The sequence below is a fragment of the Ambystoma mexicanum genome, chromosome 9 (genome assembly GCF_040938575.1).
Source record: "Ambystoma mexicanum isolate Mex_15411 chromosome 9, UKY_AmexF1_1, whole genome shotgun sequence".
NCBI lineage: Eukaryota > Metazoa > Chordata > Amphibia > Caudata > Ambystomatidae > Ambystoma > Ambystoma mexicanum.
This window is the reverse complement of record NC_090931.1, coordinates 1187477375-1187495968: the sequence shown is the minus strand read 5'-3', so window position 1 is coordinate 1187495968 and position 18594 is coordinate 1187477375. Positions and strand designations below refer to the sequence as shown.

The window sequence follows — 18594 nt, the reverse complement described above, 5'->3', positions numbered from 1 at the left end:
GTGGAGTTGTTGCAGCAGATGCAGTAGGCAAGGGAGGGTATAGAGAGAAAGTAGGAGGTTGGTGAGTAGTTGATGAAGCAGGAGGATGAACAGAGAGAGAGAATGGAGGGGATTGAAGATGATTTACTGAGATCAGAGAGGAGCAAATAGACACTTTGTAGTGTCCCTAAGAGAGTTGGTGGTGAATACCTTCCTGAAGAGGAGGAAATGGGCAACAGGAAAAACAAGAAAGAAGCTGTAAAGATGGTTTAAAGGCCAATAGGGAGAATAAGATAATTTGGATCAATGTAGGGTGTTTATGGAAAAACATGAGCAAGTAAAATGGTATTCTAGAGAAAGCAAGGTAGATAAGGAGGATGAGGAAGTGCCTAACCCAAGGGGTACTTAACTGGCAGCGTGTCTATCACCCAAGAGCTGGCAACAACTGCTGCATAGTCTGCCAATAGCACCCAGGCACCTAAGCCATTCCATTGATCATACACACTTGGCGACTTGGCTTGTTACCAAATGGACCCTTGCATCTAAAGTGGTAGAACTGGACACCAAAGAGAACAATATCCTGAGAAGTGCAACAAAGGAGTGACCACTCAATGAAGCCAAGAAAGAAGTGTTTGTTGCTAGACTGTTAGTGAATTTATTTGACTGGCAGGTGGCAGAGCCATAGGAAGAGAGGAATGGACCCTGGTCCTTAAACAAGGTATAGGGCCTCCTAACATTTTTGTAAAGTGCCTTGCAGCTTTAATTACAGAATACCCCAAGTCCTTGGCAAATGTTCTGTGTAATAACTCACTGTAACCATATTGCATGACCTTTGATTTGTTTGTTGGCCCCTTACCCATGACAGTGGCTTGTTTCATTGAAATGATTTTTGATGTGATAGAGAAGATTTATGCGTTAGCATGTCTTTGTGCATGATGTGTTGTTGCATATTGGGGGAAATTATGGAGGTGCTAGTGAACATTTGGCTCTGGTTTGTTTTTGTTATGTCGTTTACATTATTGTTCCATGAACAATGTGTTTCTGTAATGCTCCTGAATAAGTACTCTTAGCTATTTTGCTTGTGATAAATATTGTTTTGGACATTATCAGAGACAGCCTTTAGTGTGTGACTGCATGGTTCTGTACAGAATCATGGGACTAATATTTCCAATAGACCACTGACACCACGTGAAGAGAAGACCCTACAAAAGGGTTTGAGGTTTGTGCCCACATATGGGACATCATTATTTGTCAGTAAGATTGAACTTTTTAGATTTAGCAGGAAACTGAAATTGGAGATGTTTTAGGATGAACTGGACATTAATGAACAAAGCTCTACTCTTGATGATGAACCTGATTTTAAGGAATGCAAAGCAAAAAGCCACTTCATGCCACCTATCTCTATTCCATCAGTACAGATTTACCATACAAAAGTCATCAGGGACTTCGAAAGAATGAACTTTAATCATCCCACCCATAAGAATTTGAAACCACAAGAGACGACTTTAATCAGGATCCTATACTGCACAAAGGAGATTACTATATGCCCGACAGACAAAGGTGGGGCTTCAGTTATTTTGAATACCAGTGATTATGAGGCTGAATGCTGGAGACAACTAGGGGATGCCAATGTCTATGCCCCCCTTGACAGAGATTCCACAGTTGAGATCAAACTGAATTCAGAAGAACTGTTAAGCAGAGCTAAATATTTGAAATGGATCAATCAAAATACATACAAATTCCTGCTTAATCAACACCCAAGGAATTTGAATTTCTACACGCTACCTAAAGTCCATAAAGATGCTTTAAAACCACCCGGCAGGCCTATAGTGACTGGCATGAACAGTATTTTATTACCCCTTGGTAAATATGTGGAGTTTTCCTACAACTGCTTATACAACAGACAAATACTTATATCGAAGACACCACTCCTTTTGTTCAACTATTAAGATCTACCACATTCAACCAGAAATGTATCCTATTCACAGTTGATGTCAAAAGCTTATACACATCGATTCCTCATGACCCTGGACATGAAGCTATAGAATTGATGCTTCTTAGAAACCCAGAAATCCAAGCACAAAATGAATTAATTCTTGTGGTATTACAATTTATCTCAAAGAACTCATATTTCCAGTTCAAAGATAAGTTTTCTTCAAGTCTCAGGGACAACTATGGGGACTATGATTACACACACATATGCCAACTGCTTCATGTTTAAATTAAAAAATGATCATGTCTTAACACATGTAGAATGGAAAAGTAAGATATATTTGTGGATAAGATATATAGACAATATCTTTGGTATTTGGTCCGGCACTATTGTTGGTTACCTAAATAACATCGATCTAAGGATCCAGTTCACTCATGAAACATCTACTTCTGAGATACATTTTCTCGACATAAGGAATAGAATTGATGCAGATGGATATAATACAAATTTGTACCAAAAGGAGGCTGACAGAAACAATGTATTACATCGCCTAAGCTTCCCCCAGCATAGTCTCTTCCACAATCTCCCCTTCAGCCAACTTCTACGAGCAAAGAGGATAGTGAGTGACCCAGAAGACTATATAAAAGAGAACAGAGATGTGCAAAAAATTCTTAGCACAAGGATACATGAATACTGATATAGACAATGCAACAGCTAGGATGCATCCTCTATATTGAGAAACTCTTGTCTACCACCAAGGAAATGAATGATACCCCACCATTGGTATATGTTTACAAATTCTCATTACAGAGCTATCAGATTAAGAAGATTATCCATAAAAATTGGCAAATACTTACCTGAGACCAAAGAGTACAACATCTCTTTAAAGAACCTCCCATATTTGCATATCAAAGGAGCCGAACTCTTCGAGACCAACTCGTCTCCACTAGACCACCTATCAAGTGTCCCAGCACACAAGTTGGAACATTCCCTTGTTTGCACTGCACTAATTGCAGCTTCATCAGCAAAGGAGACACGATAAATCACTCCCGTACAGGCCAGAAGATTTAGCTTAAACATTTTGCAACATGTGACAGCACCAATATGCGATAAAATGCTCATGTGGCTTATATTATGTCGGCAAATATAAATGGATTAGTAAAACAAGATGGAACAAACATGGGTCTTCCATATGTAATTCCAACATGAACTCTGCATTGGCCATACAGTGGAGAGAAAAAAACACAATCTATCACTGGTCAGATTTCAAATCTTGGAGGTGGTCAGCACGTCCAATCTGCATGAAAATATGAATTTGAAACTCGACTGGCATCAACAAAGAGATTAACTTTCTGTGCTACATTTAATCTCTTGACTCCCTTCCAGAAATAGATCTTGGAGTATGTTTATTCTAGAGACAATAGTTTTCTATGTACTGACTGTAATTGATGCACCTATCTCTTGCCCACGGCAATGCACGTGTAACCGTTCTGTAATTAACAGCACTGGTTTCGTTTGCAGTATACTACCAATAAATATGTTACACAAACAGTCATTATTAATGATTCATTGATATGGCACCCTCTGTTTGCCCTAATTTTCCAGTTAGGCAGCACCTTGACATTCAATGAGCCTGCATCATTAATCTACTGGGGCATTAAGGGCAGTGAATACTTAATGTTATTTCCGCTATCAATTGACTCTTTTCACTCCAAATTTGTTTTTGGTGGTGTCCTTTAACTGGAGTTATTATCGTGTGCTTACCATGCCTATAATGGATCAATCATATGTACCTCAATTCGTTTTTACAGGCTACAGCCATCCTAGTTTTTTTTTGCTAAAAATAGACAACGCTGTGTTTTTCTCCAGAGATAACCCTTTCACCAATTGTTCTGCTTGTATATTACTTCACATAGCACACATTTAACATCAGGGTATTCTTAGGTTTTAGCCTTGAAGGACTCTCCATTTCCATGTCACCAGGCTGGTTGCCATGGAACGACTCAACACCTGCCAAGGGCTTGTTTCTTACTGTGTTACATGTAACCTCTGCCATTACTTACAAACACAGTTTGTTCATAGTCTACATTCATGCTACTTTGCCATTAGATTCGGCAGTCTGCGCGTCCCGCCCCGGCTTCATGGCTGAGATTGGAGCGTGAGGCGCCTGGATCACAGACACACCTCCCGGTGTGCCCTGGGCATCTCCTGCAGACACCGTGGCAAAGGTATATCAACAGATGATTGAGCGCTGCATGCACACTCTTCATTTCTGCGACGCTTCTCGAGTAGAATTAGGAAAGCTACGAGCTCTCCCGGCAAACACAGAAGCCTCCAATATTCAGGCTCAGTTAGTGACACAGTGGGCCTCATTATGACTGTGGCGGCCACGGTATGAACAGTGCCGGTAAGGGACCGGCACCATTCAAACCGGGCCACCACATTACGAGTTCTGCAGCGGGTCCCTCTCTGCATGCCTGGCCAGACCAGACATGCAGAGCAGCACCCGCTAGCAGAGCAGGATGCTAACAACAGACCCGTCATTAACGAGTCTGTTGTTAGCATCCTCCCCATTCCACTTGAGCCCTATGGGGGCTCAAATGGGAATGGGGATGTAGCGGGTCCCGCAAATGGAAATTACAGGGCCCGCAAAGGTCGGAATGGCCCGATAATTCCCATTTTGCGGGACCCAGACCCGAGTTTGGGGGTAGCAATGCCGCTAAAAACGGCATGGCTACCTCCAAAGTCGTAATGAGGCCCAGTGTTTCAAATCCCTTTATTTACTATAGATCTACCCATGAGCCACAGATTTAAGATGGATCACGATAAAGCAGCGCGTTTAATATACACGCCCATGGGATGTGTAAGTAATGAATCACTCATCACTATTTTTATGACTGTAGACACAATTCTAGCGGCATTAACAAGACTGACACAATTCCATACCATTTTCTTTTAGGTTATCGATTATAAACTTTGAATAATCACATATACTGGCGCCCACATGAGCATCAGGCAGCAAGCTAAAGGTACCCTTACAAGTATTGATCTAACGCACTCAGAGACTAAGATTAAGTTAAATACTATCAGAACGCTGATTGTTCATGTTTTATTTTTTGTTCTTCTTTCCTTTTCACGTGTTGTCATTGGACATTCGTTGTATGTATTATTCTCATGCATGGCTTAAAACACATAATTGTTATGTTGATTACTATATGATTATGCATTGGTACCCATTGTTTTGATTCTGTATGGTTATGATTTACTGTAATCAAGAGAGTACAGCCCTGAAGAAGGAGTTTAATGCTCCAAAATGCATTGGCATTACAGCTATCTAACGCATCTTAAGGCAAGATGGCTTCTCCTTCCATTTAAAATGTTACAATTAAACTTCCTCTATACTAATCACATTGGAATTCTGGTGTATACTTTGATTATTGACTTCAACTAGAAGACATTGCAAAGACATATTCGATGAACTTCAACCATCATTTTTCCCCAAAAAATGTTTGCAAAAACTCCTTGAGTAACCCCGGAAGGGGGACAGCACGAGAGCAACTGTCAAGCTGAGTGTTTTCACCCAGTTTTTTTTCTCCATGTCTCTTACAATTGTAGCCATGCAATATGATTGAATACTTTTCATTAAATATTGAGCTAATTCCAAAATGTGAGAATTTCCCTGAAATAGAGGAAAGAGAAGAAAGGAATACACAAAGAGAATCTTACTTTCACTCGCCATCTTGCAAATGGTTGATTTTCGGCCAGGAAACTGCTAATTTCCACTTCTGTCCCATTAAACGGAAGGATCGGGCAGTCAACAGCTTTGGAGCTAAGATAGCTTGCTTTAGTTGTTATTTGCTTACTTGGCCTCCAGTCATCCCCTTCATACTGTTCAAACTTCAAAGGAAAGCAGAGTGGGTCTCACTATAGTTGAATGGTGGCTTGTGCATAAAAAGATGAACTCTCTTATATTTCACGTTTTTTGCCATGCTTTTTCTTGCAATTTAAAAGTTATGCTATTGATATATTGAGAGGTGACAAAGTGATACTCCTGAATTCGAAAAATATTATTTCTGACTGTTTTTTCTAAATTCTAAAAAAATTACAAGTCTTATAACGCGTTCCCAATGCTTAGACACATGCAAATGAATTCCTTAAACCGTATTTATTGCTGACTGTAATAGCATCTCCAATGGCACACGTGCAGGCTGAACCACAAAGGAACCCACCATTTTTAAATGATTAGCTGAAAGTCCTGCAGGAGGAGTTAATGAGATTGGAGAAACACTGCAATACGCATGTGATGGTCAATACTGCATCATATGCCAAGTTCTGGGAGCTGACAGGCTGGGTGATGCAGTCATCATATGATAAATATAACTAGATCAACAATGTTATAGGTTCCGCTTCTGAAAAGCCTCCATATCTTACTGATAGGAGGGATATCTAGGGAGTCAATGGGTACGTCGAGGAAACTGTCCACTGGGGCATTTCCTACTTCATTTCAATAATGTCCTACATACCTTCATGTAGACACACACACATTTTTTTTTAATTCTGATTTGGGACCATATTGTAAATGAAAGAAACATCCCAGAAAGATGATGCATGCTATAAATGCAATGTGTGCAGAGAGATTTCATTTGATCACAACGCAGACGAGGGGCATTTCTTGTGATGTGGCTATGCATTAAGGTTCATTTAAACAAGATTGAGCATAGTTTGACATGCATGCTAAATCACCTCTATAAAATGGGCATGCTGCTAGTATTTGATATACTTGTATTTGTTAAATCCGGCCATACTTACAGTCAATTTTGTAACCTCACACTGCAGATCTGGAGAGTCTCTGAAGCCAAGCCCAAATACTCTGAGACTATCACACTCGTAAGTTCGTATATCACACAGACCACTATTCTCCAGATCGGTAATCTCTGGAGGATGTACTGAAAAAGGATCAGGAAAAAACATGATCATTTTACTTTCTTGGTGGTTGTAATACTCAGATGGGCATGTAGAATTCTAAAGAGCAAAACGTGGACACATGGATTGTGAGTAGCTAAAAGTACAAAGGGAGTTTAAAACATTAATGAACGTTTGCAAGCATGAACTTCTTACTTGGCGCAAAGGTCCCTTTTTTAAAAGAATTGTATTAAAAGTACTACTACTAATACTAATTGTTCATCATATCTAGGCATTTCTGTCTGACTGGTGCACTGGGAGTTTGTTTAGTCATTGATTTAATACATTGTTTTAGCAACACCCCTCCACCTTTCACTATTTTGTTAGAACAGATGCTTTATGTTGTGTTGCAGTGGCCCTCATGGCTACTGCTTGGTGGCCTCCTATTTGCCACAACAAGCAGCCTCTGACTACCAGTTACTCAAGCACTCTTGCTGGTGCGGCATCAGCACGTGGAACAAGGAACTGTATTCTCCCTGCTGGGCCCTACTAGGTCATCAGGCAGTGCTCAGCGAGCTCAGGTGAGCTCCTCCAGAACACCAAGGACTGAATCAGCACTGGCAGAGACGCTTTCAATGTGAGACCAGGTTTGTAGCAGTTCATGGGTTCGGCAAGGCACACTGTCCTGTCCGTCGAGGACACAGTTAACCTGGCGTGACTGTTAGGCAGAATCATATGCAGTACCCTTTGGGAACACCACATACAATTAAGACTACAAGTGTAAGTACAAATTCACCTGTGGTACAAGCCTGTACTACACAGTAAAGTGGTAGCCATGGCGGAGCAGCCAGACCTATCTCAAGAGTAAAGTGAGCAGTATCAGAAGTTACCCAAAGGACACAAATTCCTATGGTTCAAACAAACACTAGCACAAGGTTTCTGAGTAAAAGAATATACATTTATTTACACCATCAGTTATAAAACAATTCACTATTATCAAGCAGCAGACAAATCACAATCTTAATATACTACACAACACCCAATCAATTCTGGACAAGTTCAGCTCAAAATGAAGTGTGAGCAAAATGGCACTACAGCAATTTAAAAAGGGAAGGAAAGATAAGGCTATACAAAATTATGCAGCACCAACAAGTAAGTAGGCAGGGTAATCTAGAAAAGGCTTACTACAATGAGGATACAAATCAATAGGCCTGGGCCAATGTTAATGGTTCAGAGTCTTTGCAGAGGATCACACAGTTCAGAGTAGTTTGTGGTTAAGTCTTTGCCAAGAGTTAGAAATGAAGTTGGTCGGAAGAAAAGTTACTTAAAAGAGTAGAGAAGGACAAGCCCTTAGCGGATTGGCAAAAGATTTAAAACACTTTCACTGCGGTCAGACGGAACGAACAACCGGGTTTGAACAGTACCTTAGAAGAAGAAGAATGCTGTAGCTGAGGCAGAAGTTCCTGGCAGATCCTGCCGGCTCACGGTTCCTGAAGCGACTGTCAGACTGACACTGAAAGAGGAGCCCAGGGAAGAAACTAGCAGCAAATCAAAGCAACAAATGAAAGGTGTGCTCCTTAAAACCCAAACTGGGTCCGGTCCTCCTGGCTATCCAGTTCACTGCAGCTGTGCACAGCAAATCCGACCAGGGGGGGGCCTTGCTTGAAGTTTGGCGAACTGGTTGGTCCCACCAACTCAAGGAAAGAAGATTCCTTGCAGATCTTCTCTGTCGTCGAAGTGTAGGAGATTCGGACCCGCAGCAGGCTTTCACAGGGAGGTTCAGTCGTGGTAGTGGTCCCCTTCCTTCAGCTTGTCTTCGGTTCTCTCGATCCAGTGGCGACCCTGTCTTCCAAGTCCCAGAGACCTTCTTTTTATGCAGTTTTCCCCCATTCACACAGCCTGGCTGTCAATCACACAGCAGGGTGGCTTGACCTGGCAGGACAGTCACCTAGCCAATCAAACAAGAGTGTGACTTGGGTTTCCAAGAGAACCCTGTGCAGAGGTCCTACAACCCCTCCTTCACATCCTGTCTATCCAGACTTTCAGGCGCTTAAGGTGGGCTTCTGTGGAGAAGCCTTCCAAAGGACGGCAAACAAAGGAACCATACCTGGTTTGGCGCACAGAGTAAAACACAAGAAAGACCTTCACAAAAAGAAATGGCAAATAAACCAGCCGGAACCAAATACAAATAAATCGGGTCCAGTGGATTTAAGTTCGAGGCTACTAACATAGGCTAAAACAGTACAAAGTCTATTTGCATAGACCGCAGTAGGAAAAATATGGTATATACCACTGCCACCAGCCAAACCTTAAAGAAAAGGGAACAAAATAATGTTCCATGAGAGACATACAAAAAGGGATAACTATTAACCCTTTGCAGTACTCTATGTAAGCTAGTTTGTACTGGGTCTGTGAATTTAAAAAGGCTAATAAAGTAAATGGCAACTTTACATGTTCTGGGAGACAGTAGTCAGTCTGAGAAAATGGAGTTTAAAGTCTGAAAAAGACAATCTTGTGTCTGTGCACTAAAGGTACTGTGTGACACACAGTAAACAGATGATGCCTATGGAGTAGGTGAGGCTCCACAGTATATGAACACAAAAATGTTAAATACACACAGCAAAACACATGTAAGAGTGTGAACAAAGGCTCACACTCTTACCATGTGAAAAAGAATAAACCCTAGAAATCCAGCAAAGCTTCTGAGGGTCTCAGTAGGTAAGGGAAATTAGCCATTCTGGAAAATCCTCCCTAACAGTGACACAGAATGGGCAGCCCGTGGAGAGGCAGATGAGTCTGAGGAGATGCACTACATGGCCTGTAAGACTAATCAAATAAATGGGAGGGAAACTGTGAGTAACAGGATTTTGTTTTGTCCGAAATGGGGAGATGTTGTGTCCGGCGAGGACACAGTTAACCCGGCCTGACAAATGCAGGGAATCTGGTTTGCACATGCTTGAAGATATGCAGGGGGAAGTCTGCCATGTGAGGCAGAAAGAAAAGATAGAATAAAGATAACATCACACTTCCATGGCTCTGTGTCCCTCATTTTGCCGCTGCAGCCCGTTGGGGGCCTGGGAAGGCTCATACATCTTTCTACTGAGCTGGGGACAGGAAACACACAATTCCCCAACAGCAACCTGCTAATGGAGCATGCAGCCATGTCTGATCTCTGCTTAATGGTGTCACTAGATGTCCAGGCAGGTGGTGCAGCGTTGGCTGTGAGCTCAAAGTCCTGGAGAGGCCTATAGATGAACACTGTCTCGAAGGGACAGCACATGGGTGCCGGAGCTGCAATGAGGCCTCTTTTTTTAAAAAAAAAAACAATGTTTTTGAATGTTTTGGCTTATTACAAACCTTTCAGAAAAAGAAAAATATAATCCATGATCAATCACATCATAAAATCTTTAAAAAGAGAAAAGCAATTTCCTTACAAGTCAGCTGTACAAACACGTGATGTCCATTTGATCCCATTTCCATTATCGATTATCACATGTAGTTATAAGAAACCGCCCTACCATATTCACAATGCCACTCTAGTGTCCTTGCTAAATACAATTTCTAGAAATTTAACTGTGGCTAAGACCAGTGACGTCCCATCCTGACACAATGTCAAATTCCAGCAATCATCTGGGGTCTAAGAGGCAAAGTTATTAAAAAGCTCTGGAAAAGTGTTGTCCTCATAGGCTTAAAAGCTGTACAAAACATCAGCAGATCGCTCAAGTTCTCCATTGTTTCCACTCAGTTACAAAACCTACAATGCACATCTCTTGGGCCAAGATCTGTCCTTACAGTGAACACCTCCTTAGTAGGGAACAAGTTGAAATGGATCTTCATGATCGTTGCTCTATAATGACTGTTCGGAAATGTCATCAGATATTTTGGAATAGAGCCATAGGCCCTCACTTCATACTTCAAATGATGGTATAACTTACAACTGCTTGCTTCTTCCAAAGTCAGTATCCAGTCTGCTCTCCACAGACTTATTTTGACCTTATTTGGGTTTGTTCTTAACGCCTCTTCAGATACTGACAATCTTTCAAACAGTGCTCTGTAATATAGTTGCCATTTTCTGAGGGTTTGATCATGGCCCAAGTCCAATTCTTTTGTCAGTATAGCAAAATGTGGGGGAGGCAAGTTCTGAATAAAGGTCCCATAAAAGGTCAATGTTATCCACTCTACTATAGCCTTTAGGCAAATCAGCCCTAGTTCACATTGGACCACCTGTATAGGGATGGATCTTGGTAGTCCCAACACTCTTTTTCAGAAAATTCCCTCTGCCATAGAACACAGGGACTGACAGATGAAGAACAAAGATTTGGATCCATAAGACAAGAAGTCTAACAACAGTATCTGGGAGAAACTGCAACATTTTTTGTTAAGTACCCTTGCCGGATTTACGAAAGATTTTGCTTTATTCTTGATTATCACTTGAGTGTTAGCCTCAATCTTGCTTATGTTTATGCAAACACCCAGGTATTTAAAGGACTCAACTAATTCAATCTGTGAGAGACCTAAATATTACTTAAATATCGAATATACCTTCTGGTTTGATCCTAGGATCATGATTTTAGCTTCTTTGCTATGTTCCATGCCAGCTCATATTCTTCCACGTATTCCTCCAACTTATTTAACTGTTGTTGAAGTCCAATCATGGTTTGGTGGATCAATACCAAGTCATCTGCATATAAAAGATGGCAAGTTGGAAAACCACCAATCTTCAGAGGAAAGGACCTTGTCTACTTTAAAGTCTCACCTATGTCTCAGATATAGAGGTTGAAGAGCACTGGAGCTAGGGGCCAACCCTGTTTAAGCCCTCTAGAAGTTTGTATTTCATCTAATAGCAATTTGGCTCCATTCAGTCTCACCCTCAGACTCATCCCTTTGTGCAATGCCTTTAGCTGCTCTACAAGATCTTCTGGACAGCCCCAACTTGATAGCTTCTCCCACAGCCTGGGCCTACTCAGGCTGATGAACGCTTGCACCAAGTCGATAAAGGCAATGTACGTTTTAGATTTACCCTCCACGGCCCTGCCCTTGAGGCCTCTTTTGATGTTGAGTAGCCTGTGCAAACAGATGTTTCCTAAAGGAGGCTTCAATGGCCACGTCTTTGCTACTTTTTCCTGTTCTGAGAGTAGGCAGAAGTGAGAGCGGCTCATGTTTAAGAATGCTCTGTAATGTCACGCTGCACTTTTGAAACAGACTATGAAATGCCCTCCTGGAAGACCAAGTATGCCCTCCTTTCAAGTATGTTAACATTTCTGTCCATCTACTTTAGCTACCAATGCCAAGAGGTTTACATGCTCAGTCAGTCATTCCTCAGCCCACTCATCTACCTGCTCATCAGTCCATGCAATCATCAATTTATTCAATCACTCTCTTGCCCATTCAGCCATCAATCTACCCATTCATCAATTTAAGTTCCATCCATAAATCCAATCACCTTCTCATCTATAAACTGTCTTACCCGCCGATGCATTCAACAGCACTTTTATACACCTGTCTGGCTGCCAAATTGCGTTCCTGTCCATCCACATAACCTCAATATTCCATTCATTCATATACTCATTAATTCATGCTCCACAGCTCATCCATTTTCTCATTAGTCAACACATCCAATGGATCCACAAACACATCCAACTAATCATCTGCCCACATATTCTACAGACTCACTAAACATTGCATCCTAACACACATCCATGCACATACCCATCCACTCAACCATCTTCCAAACCAAAGACTCACTTAACATTTACTCACTCACTCATGCACACATGCATATATTTAATTACTAACTTCTATAAGTGATTTCTTATTATTTACTATCCTCCTCTTGCAAACATGTGTCTTCAGCTCACAATAGGCATAGAGGTGGGAGTAGTGATGCAAACTAGAAGTGCTTATGAGTCAAGTGCCAGAAGTACATTCAGCAAACCAAATGTCAGATGGACAATAGGTCTTGGTCTAAAGTGCTGCAAGAAGTTACAGGTTTGTGAAGGGCTGTTAAAGCTATGGTCAGAAAGATCTGGGCAATGTTGTGGGGTGAAACGTTCCTGAATTAGTGGAGTGAAATAAACTTGGTTTTGAAGCCTTTCTGAACCAGAGAATGTGTTCTTGTTCTCTTAGAATAGTTGGAAATTCAGTCTATAGTCTAGGACCTTGGTCTTAGAATAGGAGTTTGGCTCAAATTCTTTATTTTACAAACGCTATGGGTCAAAGTATCCTTTCATTGGAGCACCTTTTAGGTCTTGTTTTTGATAGTTTGAAAAACATGAATCCAATAGCATGGGCCCTTACTCCAGAATGCCTTGTGAGATATTGATGTTTCTATCAGCAACTAGGAGTGTACCAAATAGCAAATGTAAGTATTTGGCCGAATGCCAGATAGTTGGACAAGTATTCTGCTGGAGCCGAATACGAAGCTGAATAGTAGCCTTTTTAATCAAAGTTGTGTAGAAAAGCAAAACACTTTGTAAATTAAAAACCCATTAAAACATGTATATCTATTCTTAATGGCAGCTCCTTTCTTTGTAGTCTACTGAACTTTCAAGTGAGATTGTAGCTGAATCCAATGGTGTCTGACATCTAGCACTTTAAGCCTTATTGACAACAGTGAGCAGACCATCTCGACTCAAGAATCCCCTGACAGTGTTCTTGCGTGAGTGCTTTTGTAACATATCGTGGAGGATTGGATGTGAGCCATACTTATTCTTGGACGCATCGATCTGGCTGAATCCTGCATTTACCTGCAACGGAAAAGTGCTTTTTTGGCCATCATGGTTCCTGGGATGAGTTAAATACATAAGGGATCTGATTAAGGATGGAAATTGAATACCCTTTGCATGTTTGTGTAATGAATTTGACTTGAGCGATTGCACCTACGCAGAGTACAGACAACTCAGGGGAATCATTGCCACTAAAACTAATCCTGCGCAAACAATGTCTCACCATATAGCATGGTCGGCACTGGAGCTCTGCAAATGTGTGCTACATCCGGCGGCCACAATACTGCTGTCCAGTCAGCAGAGAGACCCTGAACTGACAAATGTCTGGGCTAACAAACTAGGTGACAGATTGGTCAAGATTGCTGGCAGCTTGGTGAGCCTCGATTGGGGACTGAGGGCATTGCAGACCACACTCCTCTTCTCGACTTATTGGGGTCCGGAACGTTTGTTAAAAACACATCTTATTCACAGTGACAAATGCTGGAAATGTAAGCTTGCGGAAGCTGCCCCAAAACAAGAGACTTTTGGAAAGGTATTTGTGAAAGGCTGGGCCTGATTTTAAACTGCACGATCGAAATGAAGGCATCTATTATGATTCTTGGAGATACAAAACCACATGTGAGAGGGCAATTTATAAACAGTCTGGAAACATGGATACATTTACCGACATTTGGGGATCTTTTCTTGATACACATGTTTAATGCTTAAAGAATGTAATTTATGGTGTTAACTGTGTGCTTAATGACTGTATGTTTCTCTTTCTTTTCTTTCTTTCTTCTCCTCTTCGTTTCTTCCTTAATTAAATTTTATTTGATGCTTGCCTTTGATGAACTTTTATTGTCTATTAGATTCTGTTTGCTAACTTGATAGCCTGCAATAACTGTTTTGTTTTTAATGTAATGTACCACTTGACAAATTAAAATTAAAATGTAAATCCGAAAAAAAACCTTTAAAACATGTATATCCATTCTTAATGGCCTTTCCTTTCTTTGCAGTCTACGGAACATGTTTGTATAAACCATGAAAGGAATACATTATGAGAAAGTAAACTTTTCAATCACAGCACAGCTTGTATTTTTCTGCATTCATTGGTGTAATTTGTTTACAGGGCCCAGCACAGCTTGTATTTTTCTGCATTCATTGGTATAACTTGTTTACAGGGCCCATGTAACTAAAACTAGCATAAAAGCACTGTGAGGGGAGACTAGGTTGTGTCTACTTGTTCGTTCAAATATTCCTTTTGGGCCAGCCCATCTTTAGCCGTCTGGCTCCTGCAAGGCACTGAAACAAGAACAGAGGGATTACATCAATTAGCACCCTACTGTCTGCTGAGGCGCTACGGAATACAAACCTTTGGGATGCTAAAGTCATGATTTCTACTTGTGATATTGAGTGGGATTGTGGCATTTGATGAATGTTTGTTTTTTAATTGATATATAGTATCTGTCTTTCTTTTCCTTGATGGGGGTATGCTTGTGGTGTTTTGGGGCATGGCAAAAGATACTAGACACAAATATATAGGGAATGTTGGCTGAGTCCTCCATGCTTTCCTGCTGATGTGCATGTTTAATTTACTTATTTGTTTTTTATTACACAAATATCCCTCTTTTTTAACTCTATAATGTTGGGGGGAATATTTCTGCCACAGACTTGGGCATTTTACTTATTTTGGCAACATGGAAAGGTTGGAGGGCAGGAATTGTAACCTATATTTCGCTATTACAATTACATCTCTGCCGCAGGTGTGTTTCCCACTGAGTCATCTTACTAGATTTATATTCTTGGCCTGCAGGCTGAATACAGTTCTTTACTGCTGGCACACTACCTCCTGAACTATTTTACTCAAGGTTTGGAACTGTTTTGCTTTAGCCCCCACCCCCACCAAGAGACCACCTCATGAAAGTATGTCTGTCCATCACATGAAGGGCAGGTGCTTTCTCTGAAATGTAAAACCTCTGCCCTGCAGGCACTCATTCAAAAACATGACAGCATCATTTGTTTAATGATAATTTTAAAGGGTAAATGGGACATGGCTGAAAGATTCCAGGCACAGAGTCAAAGCAGTACTTTATGTATTTTCTAGGTGAAACTATAGAGCTTCGGGTGATAATAATTAAGTATTCAGTCAAAGCTGAATATCTCATGTTCTGTCAGAATTCGGCCAAATAGTTACTCAAAGCTGAATTTCAGTGAACCCATATCAGCAACCAGTGCTGAGTTTTTAGTTTTGGCATGATGTGTTATTAATACCCATAGCCAGGTGCTAGCATTATTTTGGACCATTTGGATCTTATTTATGAGTTTGCATAGAATACCCAGATAAAGATAAGTGCAATAGTATAATTTTGATAACGTTAGTTCCTGTGGTAGCCAAACTATGTGACACATTTCAATGTGTTAGGGATTTTATGTCGGTATGTCCAATATAGGTGAAAATAGACACCACTGTATACGGAATTCATCTGGGGGCCAAATTAAAAGCTACTGTGAAAGAGTACCCCTAACATCTGTGGGCCTGGATGGGTTACCCAGGGTACAAGGACTTTTGAATGTTGGTAGCTTTGGTTGCAAGAAGCTCATTACCAGTTTTCTGTATGATATGCTAAAGAGAGAGGCTACTCTTGGTCATCCGGTTCTGTCTCACACTCAGTTGAATGTTATGTTCCTGGCATTACTATTATTGTTCACCTTATTAATATGCTGGATATACTCACGATCCAATAAATTATAGCTGATTCCAGTGGATGTGTCTATTAGTGAAAAAAACAGCTAAGTGATGTCAATCCATCGGCAGATCTGCTTTTGAAAATGTTGAGAGTGGATAGAAATTGCCCCTGTTTCACGAGCAGGAGCAGTACACCAGAAAGGATCCTCCACATTTATTAGTAAGTCCATTCAAATCCATCACGTGGTATATTCTGTTGTTAAGTGTCTCATGGTTTACCATATAAAATGCTGCTAATATATGCAGAAGTATCCACAGAAAAAACATTGGAATCAATAGATTTTAGTACATTCTAACTGATATCCAAACAGTTGGATTCTGTGTTCTACCTGAACTAAAAACTGGTAGACCACAACATTAGGAAGGGCGGTCAAGTTCCTATTTCAGCAACAGTTATTCAATTCAATAGGGTCCTCATTCATTGGTCTTCTTCAGTAGGGTCAAGATTAGCTACTATGTTATTGTGTTCAGGACCATATTCCGTAGGAGGGACACATTGCACAATATGGCCATGAAAGATGGCATTTTCTTGATTTCCTCATCCTTTAGGCAGCATGGACATGTATGACACAATGTTCAGGCAGCAGTCATCTTCCTAACAAGTTTTGTTATATCCCATTTTGAGATGTGTTGCATGGTAAGTAAGCAGACCTGATAATTAGGAAGGTGTGGATAGGGCAATCTTGTGCTCAGGAATCTGATGTAAACATATCTGCTATATTCTTTCAAAAAATCATTGAATATGTATCAGTCATACTTTCTGACTAGTTTAAGGTTCTTCTAATTTGCTTACTGTTAATAAGTGCTATGCTGATGAAGAACAGTACCTTCTTTTAAATTGATGCTACTGAGTTATGGTTGGAGAAGAATATTTTCTTCCCGATCAGTACAGCCTTTTAATCTTCTCAAGCATCTTACTACTCACTAATTTAACCAGTTATGTATGTGTGTTTTCTTTCATCCCTACATTGACACAACCACCCACCAATACATTGATCCAACTACTCCCCCATAAGCTCACTGATTCATCCATGAAATTATTAGCATCCTTCAATCCTCCCACTAATCGCCAACCTGCACACCCAAACATGAATCTACTCAGCTACACGTACACCAAACCAATAATATGCATTTGTTTTTCCAACCATCAGACCCATATCTATTACTCAGTCCACTAGACACCCTTTTCTGCAACCATATGTTTAGTTTTCACCATTGAAGAAAAATATTTTCCTTCAAATTTGTTTAAAACATTTTTGTAATGTTTTATTATTCATGGTTTACACAAGGCAAACCTTAAACTATATACACATTGATTACACCCAGCGAAACATACATTTTCTAAAAAGAAGAAATAAAAAAGTAAAAAATCCAATGAATAAAACAACATGTTTGAAATGTCTTGACAAGGGGAATACCCCATTGTCAGAAACAGTGGACCATGGCAATCATGTAGGAATTCTCTTATTTTTCCATCCAAGCTTTATCCAAATAGCTATTTCAGATATGCAAGCAGTGCAATTGTGATCGAGGCTCGATCTCCTGAGACCAAGTGCCCCAACCATCCTCTATGGATAACGTGGTAAATTGGTTCAAGAAGTATCCGAGCCATCAGCGTCTTTGTTCAGCCACTCACAGACATATTAGTGTCAAATGATATAAGGTTTCCCTTGGAGCATTACACAGTCTGCATACAGTCTTTCTTTGTAGTTTGTTTTTTAGCCTCACTTCCATGATTTCCCTTGTGGGGAGGAGGTTCATACAGTACCTCATGAATTGATGACTGAAGAAGTGATCTGGGAATATAGTAGTAGGGATTGTGGTAGCGTTCCTCTTAATCTAGTCTCCATATTAGAATGCTCATACAGGTTGCTTGATGTCATGTTTTCGCAGGTTTCTATCCAGTCTTGATCATACAACTTGGACTTAGCTTTTCCCGGGAAGACTTTCAAAGACTCTTCTGAGGCTCGCAAATACTCCAATATAACCATGCAAATCTGTTTCCAGGGATGTAATGTCGTTTCTGTGGTCAATTGCAGTTCACTGTCCAAGACTTTGAAACCCCCTTCCGGTTCACCTATAAGACATTTCCTATAAAAGGCTAATATTTTCCAGACCATGATGGTGTATAATGACGTAAGACTTAATTTGCGTCTTATCACTTGAATGGGTAAACTTTGAGGCAGGAGGTGTACCCTTTTCCAAAAGATGGCCTCCAAGTTAGGCCAGGCTGCTGCAGGTAACCAAAATGAGGGCTCAGCTCCATATGTAAGGATGGGAGACACTTTAAGGCGGTAAAAGTCAATGATTGGCTTCAATGAGAACTTACA

General features: G+C 40.6%; 1 protein-coding gene across 1 annotated transcript in view; it reads right to left on the bottom strand.

The window, feature by feature from the left end:
* Positions 1-18594, bottom strand: part of LOC138489003 (von Willebrand factor D and EGF domain-containing protein-like) — a 3370177-nt gene that overhangs the window by 1295191 nt on the left and 2056392 nt on the right. Inside the window, exons 13-14 of the mRNA XM_069616529.1 lie at positions 6722-6858; positions 5639-5809 (exon numbers count right to left, since the gene is read on the bottom strand). Coding sequence (XP_069472630.1) covers positions 5639-5809; positions 6722-6858 — 308 coding nt within the window. The remainder of the gene's footprint in view (positions 1-5638; positions 5810-6721; positions 6859-18594) is intronic.